At 46.2% G+C, this 19,303-nt stretch overlaps 1 protein-coding gene across 4 annotated transcripts in view; it reads left to right on the top strand.

The window, feature by feature from the left end:
* The first annotated feature begins 7,312 nt into the window (after window positions 1–7,312).
* The window catches only part of CABCOCO1 (ciliary associated calcium binding coiled-coil 1), a 166,780-nt gene continuing 154,789 nt past the window's right edge, over window positions 7,313–19,303 (top strand). For 2 of the 4 annotated variants that reach the window (XR_011024586.1, XM_068258851.1), the window contains exons 1-2: window positions 7,360–7,435; window positions 11,540–11,643. Coding sequence is in view for 2 of the 4 variants with exons in the window: in XM_068258851.1 (XP_068114952.1) it covers window positions 7,397–7,435; window positions 11,540–11,643 (143 nt within the window). In the remaining 2 variants the exon portion in view is untranslated. Of the gene's footprint in view, window positions 7,436–11,539; window positions 11,644–19,303 lie in introns of all 4 variants that reach the window. The other 2 variants (XM_068258852.1, XM_068258853.1) reach the window with 2 other exon arrangements.

Raw genomic sequence — 19,303 nt, 5'->3', positions numbered from 1 at the left:
CAGGCTGTGCGATTTTAGTGTAAAAAAATCCAGATCTCCCCCCCATGTATCCCTTGATCCCCTCCCAACCACCTATATATAGATATATATAGATCTATATATAGATCTATATATATATATATATATATAGATCTATATACATATATAGATCTATATATATATATAGATCTATATATATAGATCTATATACATATATAGATCTATATATATATATAGATCTATATATATAGATCTATATATATATATATATATAGATCTATATATATATATATATATATATATATATATAGATCTATATATATATATATATATATATATATATATATATATATATATATATATATAGATCTATATATATATATATATATAGATCTATATATATATATATATATATATATATATATATATAGATCTATCTATCTATATATATATATATATATATATATATATATATATATATATATATATATATATATAGATCTATATATATATATATATATATATATATAGATCTATATATATATATATATATATAGATCTATATATATTTTACTGGATTGTGATTTTAACCACTTGCCGACCGCCCCTACCTAGGGGCGGCGGCAAAGTGGAGCCCGCAACGACCGCAATACGCCGATCGGCGGCGGCTCGTTGCGGACTAGCTGGCCGGGGATCGCACGCTGGATGTGCCCACCCGCGACGTCAACCCTCCAGCCAATTAGCAGCGGCGGCGGGTTGTTAACCCCCGATCTGCCGCATGTAAAGCGGATAATACGCTTTGTAATGTATACAAAGCGTATTATACAGGCTGCCTCCTGCCCTGGTGGTCCCAGTGATTGAGGGACCACCAGGGCAGGTTGCAGCCCTCCTAGTAAGTACCCAAGCACACTGATCCTGCCCCCTGATCACCCACTGCACCCATCAGACCCCCCCTGCCCACCCCTCAGACACCTGTTTGCACCCAATCACCCCCCTAATCACCCATTAATCACTCCCTGTCACTATCTCAACACCATTTTTTAGATTAGGTCCTAAACTGCCCCCTGGGGGCTCCTGAACACCCCCCCCCCACACCCTCAGATCCTCCCTAGACCCTCCCCCCTGTGTACTGTATACATCTATTCTTCCCTATAATCACCCACTGATCACCTGTCAATCACCCATCAATCACCCCCTGTCACCACCTGTCACTGCCACCCATCAGATCAGACCCTAACCTGCCTTTTGTGGGCACCTGATCACCCACCCACACCCTCAGATTGCGTGCAGACCCACCCTCAAATCACCTCCAAAAGTGCATTGTTTACATCTGTTCTCCCCTCTAATCATCCACTGATCACCCATCAATCACCCCGTCACCAACTGTCACTGCTACCCATCAGATCAGACACTAATCTGCCCCTTGCGGGCACCCAATCACCCGCCCACACCCTCAATTAGCCCCCCAGACCCCCTCTGATCAACTCGCCAGTGCATTGCTTGCATATATTCTCCTCTGTAATCACCTACTGATCACCTATCAACCACCCCGTCACCCCCTGTCACTGCTACCCATCAGATCAGGCCCTAATATGCCCCCTGCGGGCTTCTGATCACCCGGCCAAACCCTCACCCGCCCCACCGCAGTGACAGAAATTTTTTTTCGGATCACTGCTGGTACGACTTAATTGCCATGTCCAGGTCACGATTTGAGAACATTCCTGCACTTCAGTGCCAATACAACCTGTCATCTAAGAAGCCACCCTGCTTATGACCGGTTCCACAAAATTCGGCCCCTCATAGACCACCTGTCATCAAAATTTGCAGATGCTTATACCCCTGAACAGTCATTTTGAGGCATTAGGTTTCCAGACTACTCCTCGTGGTTTTGGGCCCCTAAAATGCCAGGGCAGTATAGGAACCCCACAAGTGACCCCATTTTAGAAAGAAGACACCCCAAGGTATTCCGTTAGGTGTATGACGAGTTCATAGAAGATTTTATTTTTTGTCAAAAGTTAGCGGAAATTGATTTGTATTGTTTTTTTTCACAAAGTGTCATTTTCCACTAACTTGTGACAAAAAATAAAATCTTCTATGAACTCACCATACACCTAACGGAATACCTTGGGGTGTCTTCTTTCTAAAATGGGGTCACTTGTGGGGTTTCTATACTGCCCTGGCATTTTAGGGGCCCTAAACCGTAAGGAGTAGTCTAGAAACCAAATGCCTCAAAATGACCTGTGAATAGGACGTTGGGCCCCTTAACGCACCTAGGCTGCAAAAAAGTGTCACACATGTGATATCGCCGTACTCAGGAGAAGTAGTATAATGTGTTTTGGGGTGTATTTTTACACATACCCATGCTGGGTGGGAGAAATATCTCTGTAAAGGGACAATTGTGTGTAAAAAAAATCAAAACATTTTAATTTACAGAGATATTTCTCCCACCCAGCATGGGTATGTGTAAAAATACACCCCAAAACACATTATACTACTTCTCCTGAGTACGGCGATACCACATGTGTGACACTTTTTTGCAACCTAGGTGCGCTAAGAGGCCCAACGTCCTATGAGTAGTAGTATGAATTTCACAGGTCATTTTGAGGCATTTGGTTTCTAGACTACTCCTCACGGTTTAGGGCCCCTAAAATGCCAGGGCATTATAGGAACCCCACAAGTGACCCCATTTTAGAAAGAAGACACCCCAAGGTATTCAATTAGGTGTATGGGGAATTCATAGAAGATTTTATTTTTTGTCACAAGTTAGTGGAAAATGACACTTTGTGAAAAAAACAATAAAAATCAATTTCCGCTAACTTGTGAAAAAAAAATGAAATCTTCTATGAACTCCCCATACTACTAACGGAATACCTTGGGGTGTCTTCTTTCTAAAATGGGGTCACTTGTAGGGTTCCTATACTGTCCTGGCATTTTAGGGGCCCTAAACCGTGAGGAGTAGTCTAGAAAATAAATGCCTTAAAATGACCTGTGAAAATCCTAAAGGTACTCATAGGACTTTGGGCCCCTTAGCGCAGTTAGGGTGCAAAAAAGTGTCACACATGTGGTATCGCCGTACTCAGGAGAAGTAGTATAATGTGTTTTGGGGTGTATTTTTACACATACCCATGCTGGGTGGGAGAAATATCTCTGTAAATGGACAATTGTGTGTAAAACAAATCAAAAGAAATCTCATTTACAGAGATATTTCTCCCACCCATCATGGGTATGTGTAAAAATACACCCCAAAACACATTATACTATTTCTCCTGAGTAAGGCGATACCACATGTGTGACATTTCTTTTGCAGCCTAGGTGCGCTAAGGGGCCCAAAGTCCTATGAGCACCTTTAGGCTTTACAGGGGTGCTTACAATTTAGCACCCCCCAAAATGCCAGGACAGTAAACACACCCCACAAATGACCCCATTTTGGAAACTAGACACTTCAAGGTATTCAGAGAGGGGCATGGTGAGTCCGTGGCAGATTTCATTTTTTTTTGTCACCAGTTAGCAGAAATGGAAACTTTTTTTAATTTATTTTTTTTGTCACAAAGTGTCATTTTCCGCTAACTTGTGACAAAAGATAAAATCTTCTATGAACTCACCATGCCTCTTAGTGAATACTTTGGGGTGTCTTTTTTCCAAAATGGGGTCATTTGGGGGGTGTTCATACTATCCTGGAATTCTAGCACCTCATGAAACCTGACAGGTGCTCAGAAATGAGAGAGATGCTTCAAAATGGGAAAATTCAATTTTTGCACCATAGTTTGTAAACGCTATAACTTTTACCCAAACCAATAAATATACACTGAATGGGTTTTTTTTAATCAAAAACATGTTTGTCCACATTTTTCGCGCTGCATGTATACAGAAATTTTACTTTATTTGAAAAATGTCAGCACAGAAAGTTAAAAAAATCATTTTTTTGCCAAAATTCATGTCTTTTTTGATGAATATAATAAAAAGTAAAAATCGCTGCAGCAATCAAATAGCACCAAAAGAAAGCTGTATTAGTGACAAGAAAAGGAGGTAAAATTCATTTAGATGGTAGCTTGTATGACTGAGCAATAAACCATTAAAGCTGCAGTGGTCTGAATGGAAAAAAGGCTCTGGTCCTTAAGGGGTGAAAAGACTGCGGTCCTTAAGTGGTTAAAAACCTTCAATGAGTTTCCCAGTATATGCAATTTAAAGTGGACCTATAAATAATTTGTAATATATGTAGTAGCAGACAGTAGAGATGTGCTTGATAGCGTAAGGAGAGGGATGGGGCTCGTTCATTTTAAAACCCCAATTAGGACACTGTCTTATGGAGTTTGTATTTACTTGTATGGTGTTTGTGTGGGTTTCTTCCTGCATCCTAAAACATACTGGCCCATATGCAATTCACTTTTTCACCTGAGTTTTCTCCTAGGTGATAATTTTAAACTTGCCGATAAAATGCTTTTTAAGCCACCAGCAAGCAAGAAAATACTCAAAATCATTTTGATAGTACTTTTTCACCAACTTTTTGGTACTTTTTAGTTGAAAATTGCTGAAAAGTTATTTTAAATCGAAGATGAAAAATGATCTCCTAGGAGAAAACTCAGGAGAAAATGTGAATTGCATATGGGCCACTGATTGGAAAATTGCCACCCCACTCCCACACACCAAACCAAACTGGCTTTAGACTAGGAATTAGATTGTGAGACCCTCTCAGGGCTGGAACCCACAGGAGCGCTTTTGGCAGCGTTTTGGCAGCGCTGCGATACGCTAGCGTTTTGCCAAAACGCTCAGCTGATGTTAATGGATGGGGCAACTTCCACAGGAGCGTTTGCGTTTCCCAGAAACGCAAACGCAGGACATGCAGCATTTTGGGAGCGTTAGCGCTTCAATGTAAAGTATTGAAACGCTAGCAGAAACGCTCAGCAAAACCTAAACTGAGCGGTTCTGCTAGCGTTTTGCGGTTCAGCACACTGTAACAAAATGAAAAATAATTCACAGGACCAATCAGGATAAAAACGCAAAACGCAAAACGCTAGGCACCCGCTGGGGAAAAAAATACACTGTTGCAAAACGCGACCGAAAACTCGCATGAATCAGCTTGCAAACCGCTCAGGCAAAACGCTAGCGGTTGCGTTTAGCGTTTGCGGTTTGCAGTGGGTTCCAGGCCTAAGGGTCAGTTAGTGACAAGAGTAACGATCCTGTAAAGCACTGTGCTATGGAAGATTTTAGTGCTATATGAATACATAAAAACTGTTAAGGCTTGTTCACACCTTTTTTTTGAGCGTCGGCGATTTTTAAAAACACCCTGAAATCGCTAGTGCAATGAATTCTTATGGGATAGTACATATCAGCGCATTTTGTCTGCTTTCCGCTCAGCAAAGCGCTGCATGTCCCATTTTCATGGCGATATTGCTACAATGGAAGTTATAGGAAAAACGCAAAACGTTCACAAATCGCTTTATCCAGCAATTGCGTCCGCGCTTTTAGGAATAAATACATTGTATTTATTCATTTCCGGGTGAAAGAGTTCACTTCCTGACTGACGCCAGGAAGTGAAAAAATAGAATTGCTACAATTTTGTACAAAGCGCTTTGTACAAAATCATAGCGCGCAATGGAGCGTCAGGAGGGGGAAAAATAAAACGCGCAAAAAATCAAAAATTGCTGGCGTCAGCGATTTCTATTTTAGATGTGAACAAAGCCTAATAGAAGCTAAGTGGTAGTGCTGCAACAATTATGTGCCACTCCCAGGGCCAGACTTAACACTAGGCACACTAAGCCCGAGCCATGGGGCACCTGCTGAGAGGTGGTGGTCACAGGTTTGCAAACGTATGCTCACCATCCTGGAGATGCTCTGACATCACCACGTCTGGAGCATAGAAAGCTGGATGCGTGGACCTGACCCATTCAGTTGCGTATGCTTCTGGGGTCGAATGGGCATGCGCGGCTTCAGGATAGTGAGTGCAGGCATGCCCAGCAGGGAAAGGGGAGAAGAGGCGACTTCTGAGCCAGCCAGGAAATGGGAGCAGCCAGCACACTCTAAATGGCCTGCCAAACTCTGTGTGGTCTGTGTGCTCTGCTTTCTGCGCACATAAAAAAATGTTTAGCAACAAAAAAAAAAAAACTGCATCCACATCACCCCTGTCCCCAGCTCCGCCCCAGCATGCTGCTTGTTGTCTGACGGGTCAGAGACTGCAGCAGCCCAGCGAGCCAGGCCAAGAGGAATGGAGAAGAAGAAAGTGGAGGCAACCTCCCAGTGTCACCCTCCTCCCACCCAGTGTCACCCTTCTCCCACCTAGTGCTACCCTCCTCCCCACCCAGTGTCACCCTCCCAGCAGCACCTAGTGTCATGCTCTTACTCCACTCAGCAGCTCCATACCACATACCCCACCAGCACCCAGTGGGGAGCACATATAATGCATTAATGTCATTATTATTATTATTTAGTATTAATATAGCGCCGACATATTACGCAGCGCTGTACAATGTATATATATATATATATATCTTGTCACTAACTGTCCCTCAAAGGAGCTCACAATCTAATCCCTACCATTGCCATATGTCTATATTATGTGGTGTAAGTACTGTAGTCTAGGGCCAATTTTTTAGGGGGAGCCAATTAACTTATCCGTATGTTTTTAGAATGTGGGAGGAAACCGGAGTGCCTGGAGGAAACCCACGCAGACACGGAGAGAACATACAAACTCTTTGCAGATAGTGCCCTGGCTGGGATTTGAACAAGGGACCCAGCACTGCAAGGCGAGAGAGCTAACCACTACGCCACCATGCTGCCTGTCATGCTTAGTTATTAGTGATGTTGCAGCGAAAAGGACATGGGAAATGACCTCGGGGTCATTTCCACATCCGTCATACTATGCATTACTGTGCAGACGCTTTCCCTGCGGCCACGCGTCCTTGATTGCGCGCCTGCAGACGGGAGCATTCTGCGCATGTGCACGTCACAGAGAACGCCCGCCTGCAAGCGTGCAATCAAGGCCGCTTGGCCGCTGGGAAAGCATCTTGCGCAGTATAATGAATACGAAAATGACCCCGTGGTCATTCCCCATGGCCTGTTCGCTGCAAACAATTTGGGCCATCTCTATTAATTATCAATGTATAATGATACTAATGATCAGAATAACAAAAGGCCTGAAGATATCATATGCAGCAATACATGATGATATCCTGTGAATTGTTATAAACCAGCCACATACTGAGAACATTTTTCCTGCCTCAAACTTTAGGAAGCAATAGTGAATACTGAAAACAGCACACAGCTTCCTCCAGGAAATCAGGAACTGTGCTAGTCAATGCAGAACACAGAGTTGTCACATGACCGGCCACGTGCTTTGTGCTGTCTGGTCGCTATGACAACGTAAAGCTGAACTGTAAGCATGGCGTCTCAGGAGGAGACTGGGGCAGATCTGCAGGTAGTGATGGCTTATGATAGCTGGAAGGGCAGCTCTGTACTTTCTGTACGTTCCTATTTCTCATAACCAATACAGCTTGCCAATGTTTGCTGCCTTGTAAAGAACATGGGCTGTTTGTGTTTGGGAATTCCTATGGTGAGCCATGGTTTCCTGGCAGCTGTAAAGATAAAGGTTTCTTGTGCAGAGGATGTTGAGACTTGTATTTCTACTTCTCCTGCAGGGTCTGCTTTTTTATTCACAAATGTAGCATATGTAAGGCAGGGGCACACTTGTCTATGCAGAAAAGCATCCGTTTTCTGCTATGCATTTCATCAGTATTCTATGTGATTTTTTTATGTTTGCCTTCTTTTCCAGTGCGTTTTATGTGTTCTTTTTGTGCGTTTCCATCCTGTGTTTTTAATGAATATTTATGTTCTCCTTTTTTTTCTCCACAAGATTGCGAATCACATGCGATAGTGAAAAACATTGTATATAGAAAAACATTGTATGAGAATTATTATTATTTAGTATTTATATATGGCCAACATCTTCTGCAGCACTGTACACTGTCTTGTCAGTGACAAGACAGTGTACTCAGAATCGAATCCCTACCATAGTCATATGTCTATGTATGTATCGTGTAGTGTATGTATCATAGTCGAGGGCCAATATAGCAGGAAGCCAATTAATTTATCTGTATGTTTTTGGGATGTGGGAGGAAACCCGAGTGCCCGGAGGAAATCCACACAGACACGGGGAGAGCATACAAACTACATCTGGATAGTGTCTTGGCTATGTGTAGCGATTCATGAGCGATTTGCCAGCGCTTCAGTACATTACTTCGAAGCGCAAACGCTTTCAAAATTTTGCTAATTGCAATCGCTACTGTGGAATTTGTTACATTTATTTACATTGGCAGAGCGTTTAGGGAAAGCGCTAGCGGTTTAAAGCGCTCCCCAAACGCTCAAAAAATCGCTCTAGTGGGTTCCAGCCCTCAGAGGAGAATGGGCTTGTAAAGCAGACTGCAAGAGAGGCAGCGCTAGTTTTGTTTAGGGAACCCAGCAGGAGACCTCATAGGGAAGAGCTCTCCAATCACAGCACTCTCTATAGCACAAAGTGTTGTGATTGGATGAATAGTGTGGGAATAGTTTACTACAACCTATCTGATATCTAGCAGTTTGAGTAGGTGCTGTCCACCCAATCACGTTAGAGTTTCCATGTGAGGTTTCTTGATAGGTCCCCTAAACTAGACTAGTGCCAGAGAAGCTTCTATCCTGAATATGACCCAGTTTTCCCTGTTTTGGAAGGACAGTTCCTATTTTTCAACCAAATTCCTCTGCTCCTCAGCTGTCCTTCTTTCAGATTTCACATACAGATCTGTATGAATAAATGTATTATGGCCAGGCCGTATACTTGCTTCTGCGATATAGCAGGCTTTTTTTGTTTTTCCATCACTCTGGGATTGTTTCAATTTGCATTTCCCGTGTGCAATTTTTTATTTTTGTTTGCAGTATCTGCCAATATAAGCATTATTTATCGGGTGCCAAATTACACGGTGGGTGCCGCTATAGCCGCCTGCAATTAACATTGCCGTCTATGCTGCGCCCATTTTACCGAACGCTTTCTGGTGACCAGATTACCTGTTTTTCTCTGTGTTTACCTGAGGTAGTTTTTCCTCTGGTCAGGTGTACTTAAAGCATTCTGATTGGTAAGTTATTAGATGGTATTATTAAATCTACACTACAAGATACTTAAAGAGAACCCGAAGTGGGCTTAAAAAATGTAAAAAGAAAGCAGGCTACCTGATCTGGGGGGCTGAGCAGATTAGGTAGCTGAAAAAAACGCCGCTCCTCGCCGTTCCTGTGGGCCGCACTGTCCCACTTTCATGACCTATAGGTCATGACGTTGCAAGGAGAGACTCTCATCCTCTCATCCAACATGCAGGGAGGTGGGGAAGGGGCAGGGGCCGTGGCCAAGGAAAGAGCTCTGGAAACCCTTTTGAACAGGGAATCCCTCTCCCTGTGTTTACCTCCAAGATAGCGACAAATATTGTCACTAATCTCGGGGGGCTATAACGTGTGGGTGGGGGGGGCGAGAGCGACGGTGTGGGGACACAGAGGCATGTTATGAGGCAGAGAACATGCCTCTGTGTCCCATGTGACCCCCATCTGCCCACCTCGGGTTCTCTTTAAGTAAAAGTAGGCACAAGATGTAACATTTTGAACAATGGCCGATATGCAATTAACTTTTTCTCCAGAGCTTTCTCCTAGGAGATAATTTTTTATCTTCTATTTAGAATAACATCAGCATTTTGCAATGTAAAAAGTACCAAAACGTTGTTGATAAAGTACTATCAAAATTATTTTACATGTTTACTTGCTTGCTGGGAGTTTAACCACTTTACCCCCGCGCGTACGGATTTCTCCGCCCCCTTTTCCATCCTTTCATCCCCAGGGACGGAGAAATCCGTACTCTGCGCATTCCCGCCGCTGTCCGCGCTCCCGCTCGTAAACACGCCGCCCGCCGCTAGTAAACACGCCGCCGCCCGCTCGCCCAGAGATCAACGAACGGGAAAATCCATTCCCGTTCGTTGATCTCAGCCCCGCAATGATCTGCTGCCGCTCGGCTGAGCAGCGCGATCATTGTGAAAAAATAACAAAGTCCCTTGCAGGTCGCATGAAACAAATTGGTAATGTTGCCATCTTGTGGCCAAATAGTAAAACTACACCCTAACCATTTTTTACACACAAATAAACTTGTTTTACACAAAAAATTAACTCCTTACCTCCCACACTCCCCAATTATTTTTTTTTGTAATTAAAAAAAAAATAAAAAATTTACAATTTAAAAAAAATACATAAATAGTTACCTTAGGGACTGAACTTTTTAAATATTTATGTCAAGAGGGTATAACACTGTTACTTTATAAACTATGGGCTTGTAATTAGGGATGGACGCAAAACTGAAAAAAATGCACCTTTATTTCCAACTAAAATATTGGCGGCAAGGAACATAGGGACATTGGCGGATAGGGACATAATTTAAACGGTTTTATAACCGGGATAAATAGGCATATACATTTAATGGGTTTTAATTACAGTAGCATGCATTATTTAAAAACTATAAAGGCCGAAAACTGAAAAATAATTTTCTTCCCACATTTTTTCCTATTTTCCCATTAAAACACATTTAAAATAAAATTATTCTTGGCATAATGTCCCACCTAAAGAAAGCCTAATTGGTGGCGAAAAAAACAAGATATAGTTCATTTCATTGCGATAAGTAATGATAAAATTATAGACGAATGAATGGAAGGAGCGCTGAAAGGTGAAAATTGCTCTGGTGCTCAGGGGGTAAAACCCCTCAGTTGGGAAGTGGTTAAAAGGCATTTTATTGACGTGTTGTGAAAATATCACCAAGGATAAAACTAAGGAGGAAAGGTGAATCGCATATGGGCCAATGTGTTTTACTTTCTCCACTGTAATAACTCTCCATAGCTTTTGAAAACATTTTAACACTTTTTTTAGTGCAAGCAATATTGTCCATTAGCCGCATCCAAAAGCTTGCAAGCATGCTAAGTGGAGCTAAAATGCCACACAGTACAGGCAATAATGGTATACTTGCGGTCTAGAATTCTCATGCTAAAACACATGCAGAGCCCTGCATCAAGATCCGCCCACTGACACGGTCTAGGGTGCTGATTACCTAAAGGCCGATACACCCACCTGACTTAAGTCAGCACACGTGTCCGATAACGACTGCCTCAGCAGATAAGCAGGCATGTGTATGGCATTTGGCGACCCCCAACCTCCAAGCAATCTTCTAGGCGGATCTATTCACCCCCAGCGATGCTGATCCCCCTGCCCACCGTGTGACATCATGCATGCGTCCCTCGTCGTCCCTCTGTCATCCCCTTAGCTTAGCACCACAGCGCGTCTTCAGCTACACATCTGACGTGTGTGTGCAGCCTGGCCCAGCAATGTCGCCCAAGGGGATCAGGCCCTGATCCCCGACATCTGTCATAGGTGCGTATGCAGCTTAACAGCTGTTTCACCCTGTGACCTCTGCATGGCTTCATCAGAGGTGTGGAATATGGAAAGGCAGGAGCAGTTGTTATTAAATCTGTGCCCAGAGATGGGGTTTAGTATTGTAATTGTTTCTTATAAACAGGAAAATATTCATGATGAAATGAAGAATCTCATAGAACTGATTTTTCTTTCGGAATCACAAATCAATTCACTTCTGGAAGAGGAAAATAAAGACGACATACAAAGGTATGCTTTATACTGAACTTCTATTGCTGTTCTGTGTTATTTAAAGCGGACCTAAACCCAGGGCTTCCTCTCTGCTCTAAAAGATAAGCAGCGGCATAATAACCTTTGCAGAAAAACATTTCCTTGCTACTGCTTATAGAGCTGCTTCAGAGATAATGCAGTGTAGTTATTTCTGGTTTGCTGGGAGCACAGAAAGGGTTAAACTCTAATATTTACATATAGCCTGTCTGAATGGCAAACCTGCTGCACAGATCAGACAGAGATGACAGCTCAAATTACAGTGGCTCATTCATTCTAGATAAGTAAGAATTAGGCTGTTTTCTCTAAGTTCACACAGGGTGGATTTCTCTGTGTTTTATTTATTTCCTGTGGAAGAGTTTAGGTCCTCTTTAACTACCTGCGGACCGCCGCAGTACAAATCTACGGCGGGCATTGGGCGCTGCGGTTCTGACCAGACGTAAACTCTACGTTCCATTCACCGCGCGCCCCCGCCCATCCCCGCCGCTCCATCCGCTCTGTCCCCGCCGCAATGTGGTGCCCTGCCGTCTCTATGACGGCAGAGCACTGTGAGCTGGGCTGGAGCAGTTTTCATTGGCTCCTGGCCCTGTCACTCATGTAAGCCATTCCCATTGGCTTACATGGAGTGACAGGGTCAGGAGCCAATGAAAGCGGCTCCTGACCGGCGCACAGCGCTCTGCCGTCATAGCGACGGCAGAGAGAGCAGCCTGCGGCCGGGACAGAGCGACGTGACTGGCGGGAGCGGCGGATTTTTGCAGCGATTCGTCGGGAAGCGGCGGTTTACTGGACCAGCACCCTCTGGTCCTTAAGGGGGCAGAGGGTGCTGGTCCTCAAGTGGTTAAGGTTCTTGAAACACTGGAGTTGCATTTAGTTCAGATGCTACATTTTAGCACAGGAGGTGCCTCTGTTGCATGTACCTGCGGTAATATTGCCGAGTACAGACAGTGCACAGCAATATCACCCTTACTTTGCAGTATCGCAAGTTACACTATTAGCGTGACCCACGGTAGCGTGACCCACGGTACTCGAGTTGCATGACCATTGCTACAGTAATGAGCATTACTAACATTAGCAACGGTCACGCTACTTGTGTAGTGCATGTCGCGCGAACAGCACAATGCAGTACTGCTAACAGTAGTAAGGGTAATTTTGCCATTTGCTGTCTGTGCATGGCAATATTGCTGCAGTTATGTACAACAGGTCCAAGGTTTTATATGTCTTTGAAATGCATGGCCTCCTATTGGTTAGAGAGCCTCAGAAATGCATGGCCTTTTATTGGTTAGAGAGACTCAGAAATGCATGGCCTCCCATTGGTTAGAGAGACTCAGAAATGTATGATCTCCTATTGGTTAGAGACTCAGAAATGCATGGCCTCCTATTGGTTAGAGAGACTCAGAAGTGCATGGCTTTCCATTGGGTAGAGAGACTCAGAAGTGCATGGCTTCCTATTGGTTAGAGCAGGGGTGCCCACACTTTTTCGGGTCGCGAGCTACTTTTAAAATGATCAAGTCTAGGAGATCTACCAACATACGCATGCACCCCTACACACACACATCCCAGCATAGTTAGGCACATGGTTGGTCACAGAATCCTTTCCCCACAGAGTGTCATAATCCCCCCTCCCCATCACAGCATAGTTGTCAAAAAATGGTCACAGAACCCTTCTCTTCAACACCCGTCCCCCCTTCACAATCCTTCTCCCCCCACAGCACATGGCTCCTATAATCAAATCTATAAACGCCCCCCCTCCAACCACCACAAAGAATTAGGCTCAATCAAGCAATCCCCTCATCTTCATCAAATCTGAAATTCCATATGCCCACCTTACAAAGCAGGCTCTTTAGCCCCCTTTCTGTGCGCAGGAAATCCTCCATTCAGTTGCCTCTGCTCCTCTCACAAGAGAGGGGGTTGAATGTTAGCCACCAAAGAAGTGCGGGACTTGGGGAAGCGCGGGACTTGGGGAGGCGTGGCCACAGGGCTTGCATCACAGAGCCTGAAGGGGAAGGAGAGGCTCCCCATTTGCTCCTCTCCCCTTCAGCCACGCCTCTCCCCATGAGCTCCTGGTAGGAGCAAATGACAGCCGCAGCTACACAGTTTCACAACCGCAACCACGCGGCAGCTAAATTTGACAGGACACGACCTACTCAGAGGGCAGTCACGATCTACCGGTAGATCGCGATCGACGTATTGGGCTCAGAAGTGCATGGCTTCCTATTGGTTAGAGAGACTCAGAAATGCATGGCCTCCTATTGGTTAGAGAGACTCAGAAATGCATGGCCTCTTATTGGTTAAAGAGACTCAGAAATGCATGGCCTCCTATTGGTTAGAGAGACTCAGAAATGCATGGCATCCTGTTGGTTAGAGAGACTCAGAAGTGCATGGCCTCTTATTGGTTAGAGAGATTCAGATATGGATGGCCTCCTATTGGTTAGAGATACTCAGAAATGCATGGCCTCCTATTGGTTAGAGAGACTCAGAAATGCATGGCCTCCTATTGGTTAGAGAGACTCCGAAATGCATAGCCACCTATTGGTTACAGAGATCATCAGAAAAGATCAGATCATCAGAAAAGTTATGTCTTGGATCTGAATCCAAGTATTACCCTCCCTGTTCTGGTCTATTAAAACCGCCAGGATGGCAGCGCAGCACTTTTTAAAAAAAACATTTTTTTTAATCATTTAGCTAGCCTAGCGCTAGCTACATGATAGCCGCTGTGCAGCGGCATCCCCCCACCCTTTCCAAACGCCTCCGGTGATCAGACGTAGCTGTACTGGGGAACGTATGGTAGTTTTAGGTAAGTGACACCTTATGCCAAGTAATCACCTTGTTTTTGTGTACACATCTTGTTCATACCATGTAATTTTTTCATGTTTTTCCACATTGCGAAAACACTAGGACTGATGGGCCATGTAGCTTAATGAATGGGCTCATTCACATCTAATGTATTTTCCATTGATCAAAAAAATAAAATAAACATAACCTTGACGCTGTTCTTTTTCTCTACAACGTACATTATTAGTGTCTGAAAATGCATGAAGAGAAATTTACAGAAAAGCAGGGACGGATCTAGGGGGGGGGGGGGGGGGGGAGGTGGGTATCTTGCCCCAGGTGCACTTGGCAGTTGGCAGCATTGATAGGCGGGCGCGGGAGCGTGACGCGTCGGCACGTCTGGCTTATGTGTCGCTGGTAATGACGAGTGAGACTCGTCATTACCAGCAGGGAGATCTCTAGCTCCTCTGCGGCATTCCCCCTGTTCTATTCCCCCCCCCCCCCTGTGTATAGCAATCCCCCCCTTCTCCCTCTCCGAGGGTGGCAATTTACTGACCCCCCCCTTTGTTGCAATCCCCCCTTCTTCCCCTCCAAGGGTGGCAATTTACTGACCCCCCGTTTGTTGCAATCCCCCTTCATGGACTTCCGAGGGTGGCGATTTACTAACCCCCCCCCACCGTGTGGCAACCCCCCCCCCCCCCCCCTGCAGCCATCCCCTGTTCGGTGTAATAATACATACCGAGCCGTCGATCCTGCGGATGGATGTCACACAAGCTCTGCGCTGCAGCTCTGTCTTCTCTGCCGAGGACACGGACACTCTGCTTGGTGACATCACTAAGCAGCGTGTCTGTGTCCCGGCAGAGAAGAAGGAGCTGCAGAGCTTGTGTGACATCTGCAGGATCGAAGGCTCGGTATGTATAGTTACACCGGGCAGGGGATGGCTGCAGGGGGGGGGGGGGGGTTGCCACTAGTGTTGGGCGAACAGTGTTCGCCACTGTTCGGGTTCTGCAGAACATCACCCTGTTCGGGTGATGTTCGAGTTCGGCCGAACACCTGACGGTGCTCGGCCAAACCGTTCGGCCATATGGCCGAACTAAGAGCGCATGGCCGAACGTTCCCCGAACGTTCGGCTAGCGCTGTGATTGGCCGAACGGGTCACGTGGTTCGGACCCGAACGCGCTCTGATTGGCCGAACTGTCACGTGGTTCGGGTAAATAAATACCCGAACCACGTCATATCTCCGCCATTTGTCTGTGGGTTTAGCTTTGGGTAGGCAGGCAGGGTAGTTCGCGCTCCAGCCACGCTAGCCAGGGTCCCCCCCAGTCATTGTGTGTCGCTGCTGGGAATAGTAGTACACCGCTCGCTCAGCATTCTGTTTACTGCCACTCTGTGTACCTCGCTCAGCCACACTATATAGCATTCTGTTTACTGCCACTCTGTGTCTGCTGGGAATAGTAGTACACCGCTTGCACAGCCACACTATATAGCATTCTGTTTACTGCCACTCTGTGTACCTCGCTCAGCCACACTATATAGCATTCTGTTTACTGCCACTCTGTGTCTGCTGGGAATAGTGGTACACCGCTCGCTCAGCCACACTATATAGCATTCTGTTCACTGTTCTGTGTCTGCTTGGAATAGTGGTACACCGCTCGTTCAGCCACACTATATAGCATTCTGTGTACTGTTCTGTGTCTGCTGGGAACAGTAGTACACCGCTCGTTCAGCCACACTATATAGCATTCTGTGTACTGTTCTGTGTCTGCTGGGAACAGTAGTACACCGCTCGCTCAGCCACACTATATAGCATTCTGTTCACTGTTCTGTGTCTGCTGGGAATAGTGGTACACCGCTCGCTCAGCCACACTATATAGCATTCTGTTCACTGTTCTGTGTCTGCTGGGAATAGTGGTACACCGCTCGCTCAGCCACACTATATAGCATTCTGTTTACTGTTCTGTGTCTGCTGGGAATAGTGGTACACCGCTCGCTCATCCACACTATATAGCATTCTGTTCACTGTTCTGTGTCTGCTGGGAATAGTGGTACACCGCTCGCTCAGCCACACTATATAGCATTCTGTTCACTGTTCTGTGTCTGCTGGGAATAGTGGTACACCGCTCGCTCAGCCACACTATATAGCATTCTGTTTACTGCCACTCTGTGTACCTCGCTCAGCCACACTATATAGCATTGCGTACTCTGCCAGTCAGTGTGTATATTGCTGGGATCAGTAATACTCCACTCACCGTCAACCACTATATGAGCTCAACATGAGTTCCCCAGAGACCTCCGCTGTGAGCAGCACTCCCAACAACAGCAACAGCCAACGCCCCACGCAAGCTATAACATCCACCCCAGCAGCCAGTGGTCAGCAGCAGCCCTCCCCGGAGGAGAACGTTGTGTCCATCAGTCCGTCGCCAGAGCGATTAATGAGGGCTGCCATTGAGGAGATGATGGGGCCTGATGTGGAGGAGGAGGTCTGGCTCAGGCCAGCATCCCAAGTTAATGTTGAGGACGATGAGGGGTCTGTGTCTGGGGATGTTGGGGTGGCAGAGGTGGTGGGTGGGTCAGACTCAGGAGAAGAGTTGTATGATGAGGATGATGATCGGGACCATCTGTATGTGCCTCAGAGTCCGACCCCGGAAAACATGTTGTATCGTGTGTTTAGGTACTAAAATCTGCGTTCCCTCCCAGTAGTGTTGGGCGAACAGTGTTTGCCACTGTTCGGGTTCTGCAGAACATCACCCTGTTCGGGGTGACTATATAGCAGACTATATAGCATTGTGTTTAATGCCACTCTGTGTACACGGCTCAGCCACACTATATAGCATTGTGTTTACTTCCACTCTGTGTCTGCTGGGAACAGTAGTACACCGCTCACCCGCCACTGTATAGCATTGTGCTCTGTGTCACTGCTGACAATAGTGGTACACCGCTCACCCACCACTGTATAGCATTTCTGTACTGCCACTGTACTGCTGCCAGTCAGCGTGTACTTTAAGGATAAGTGAAATGAGGAAGAAATCCGGTGAAAGAGGGAGGGGCAAGGGAAGAGGTGTTTCCCCTGACGGTTCACGTACAGGCCACAGGGGAGCACCCAAGAAAACCCACTCAATACTGCCCATGTTGTCCAGGACAACAACCCTCACAGATCCAAAAGAACAGGACCAGATAATTACTTGGATGACCTCTCAAGCGTCCAGCAGTGGGTTAAGCAGCACCAGCACATCACGCACGAGGTCCGAGTCCTCAGCCAGTTAAAGTCTGGGCTTTCTTTGAAGACTGCACTGAGGATGTTACCATGGCGATTTGCAAGGTGTGCAAGACCCGCCTGAGCAGGGGGAAAAGTATTAACAACCTCTCCACCACCAGCATGAGCCGCCACATTCTATCCAAACATCCCACTCTGTGGGCAAACGCGGCAGGACAGGGTACCACCAGCAACACTGCCTCCCTTGGGTTCACCAGACTCACCACCAGACCCGCCTCAGCAGCAGCAGTAGCCCAGCCATTGCGTGGTTCACAACATTCACAAACATCAGACGATGCTGACACTGTCACTTTCCGGACTAGTGCTCTTGAGGTCTCCCAGTGTTCATCAAACACAACAACCAACAGCCCTTCGGTGTGCAGCGCTACGGTTGAGTTGTCTGTTTCTGAGATGTTTGAGCACAAGAGGAAATTGCCAGCAAATGACCCCCGGGCCGTGGCAGTAACAGCCAGCCAGCATAGCCAAGCTTCTGGCCTGCGAAATGCTGCCATATCGAGTGGTGGAGACAAACAGCTTCAAGGGCATGATGTCAGTGGCCATCCCACGTTACGTGGTTCCCAGCCGCTACCACTTTGCGCGCTCTGCAGTGCCTGAGTTGCATGAGCACGTGGTCAGCTAAATAACCCGAAGCTTGAAGAATGCCGTTGCCTGCAAGGTTCACCTCACCACTGACACCTGGACGAGTGCGTTCGGCCAGGGTCGATACATCTCCCTTACCGCGCACTGGGTGAACCTTGTGGAGCCTGGCAGCGATTCCTCACCTGCTACGGCGCGGGTGTTGCCCACGCCGCAAACAGCTGGATAACAACAGCAGCACCTACCTCTCTGACTCCTTCTCCTCCAACGCATCTCAAAGCTGTACCTCATCCGGAAATGCTAACCCAGCACCAGCAGCAGTAGGATCGTGGAAGCAGTGCAGCACAGCTGTTGGCATGCGTCAGCAAGCGTTGCTGAAGCTGATCTGCCTTGGGGATAAGCAGCACACAGGGGAGGAAATTTGGAGGGGAATAAAGGAACAGACGGATTTGTGGCTGGCACCGCTGGACCTGAAACCGGGCATGAAGCTAGACACCTGGCACGAACTGGCAATGTACGCAATAGAGGTGCTGGCTTGCCCGGCAGCCAGCGTTATGTCGGAACGCTGTTTCAGTGCTGCCGGAGGCATCATCACAGATCGGCGTATCCGCCTCTCCACAGAAAATGCAGACCGTCTGACTCAAATTAAAATGAATCAATCCTGGATTGGAAACGACTACGCAACACTCCTGGACCCCAACCAAGTAACATGACCGATGAACATCTGGGATGGTTTAGCGTTTCCGGTCCCTGTTTATTGAACCTCTCATCTGTATTACATTTATGACTGCATGGCGGCAAAAAGCATTGCTGCTATATCCGCACGCTTTTTGTCCTCATGCAAGGCCTGGGTTGTTGTGTCTCACAAAGCGTGGCCTTCTCCTCCTGCGCCTCCTCCTGTTCCATCACGTGTGCTGCTGCTGCTGCTGCTGGGTTAGCGTTGCCGCGTGGTCCCTGTTTATTGAACCTCTTATCTTTATTACATTTATGACTACATGGCGGTACAAAGCATGCTATCCGCAC

Source organism: Hyperolius riggenbachi, chromosome 10 (genome assembly GCF_040937935.1).
Source record: "Hyperolius riggenbachi isolate aHypRig1 chromosome 10, aHypRig1.pri, whole genome shotgun sequence".
Taxonomy (NCBI): Eukaryota; Metazoa; Chordata; class Amphibia; order Anura; family Hyperoliidae; genus Hyperolius; species Hyperolius riggenbachi.
Note: the sequence above shows the minus strand (reverse complement) of the source record. Positions and strands in the feature narration are given on the sequence as shown.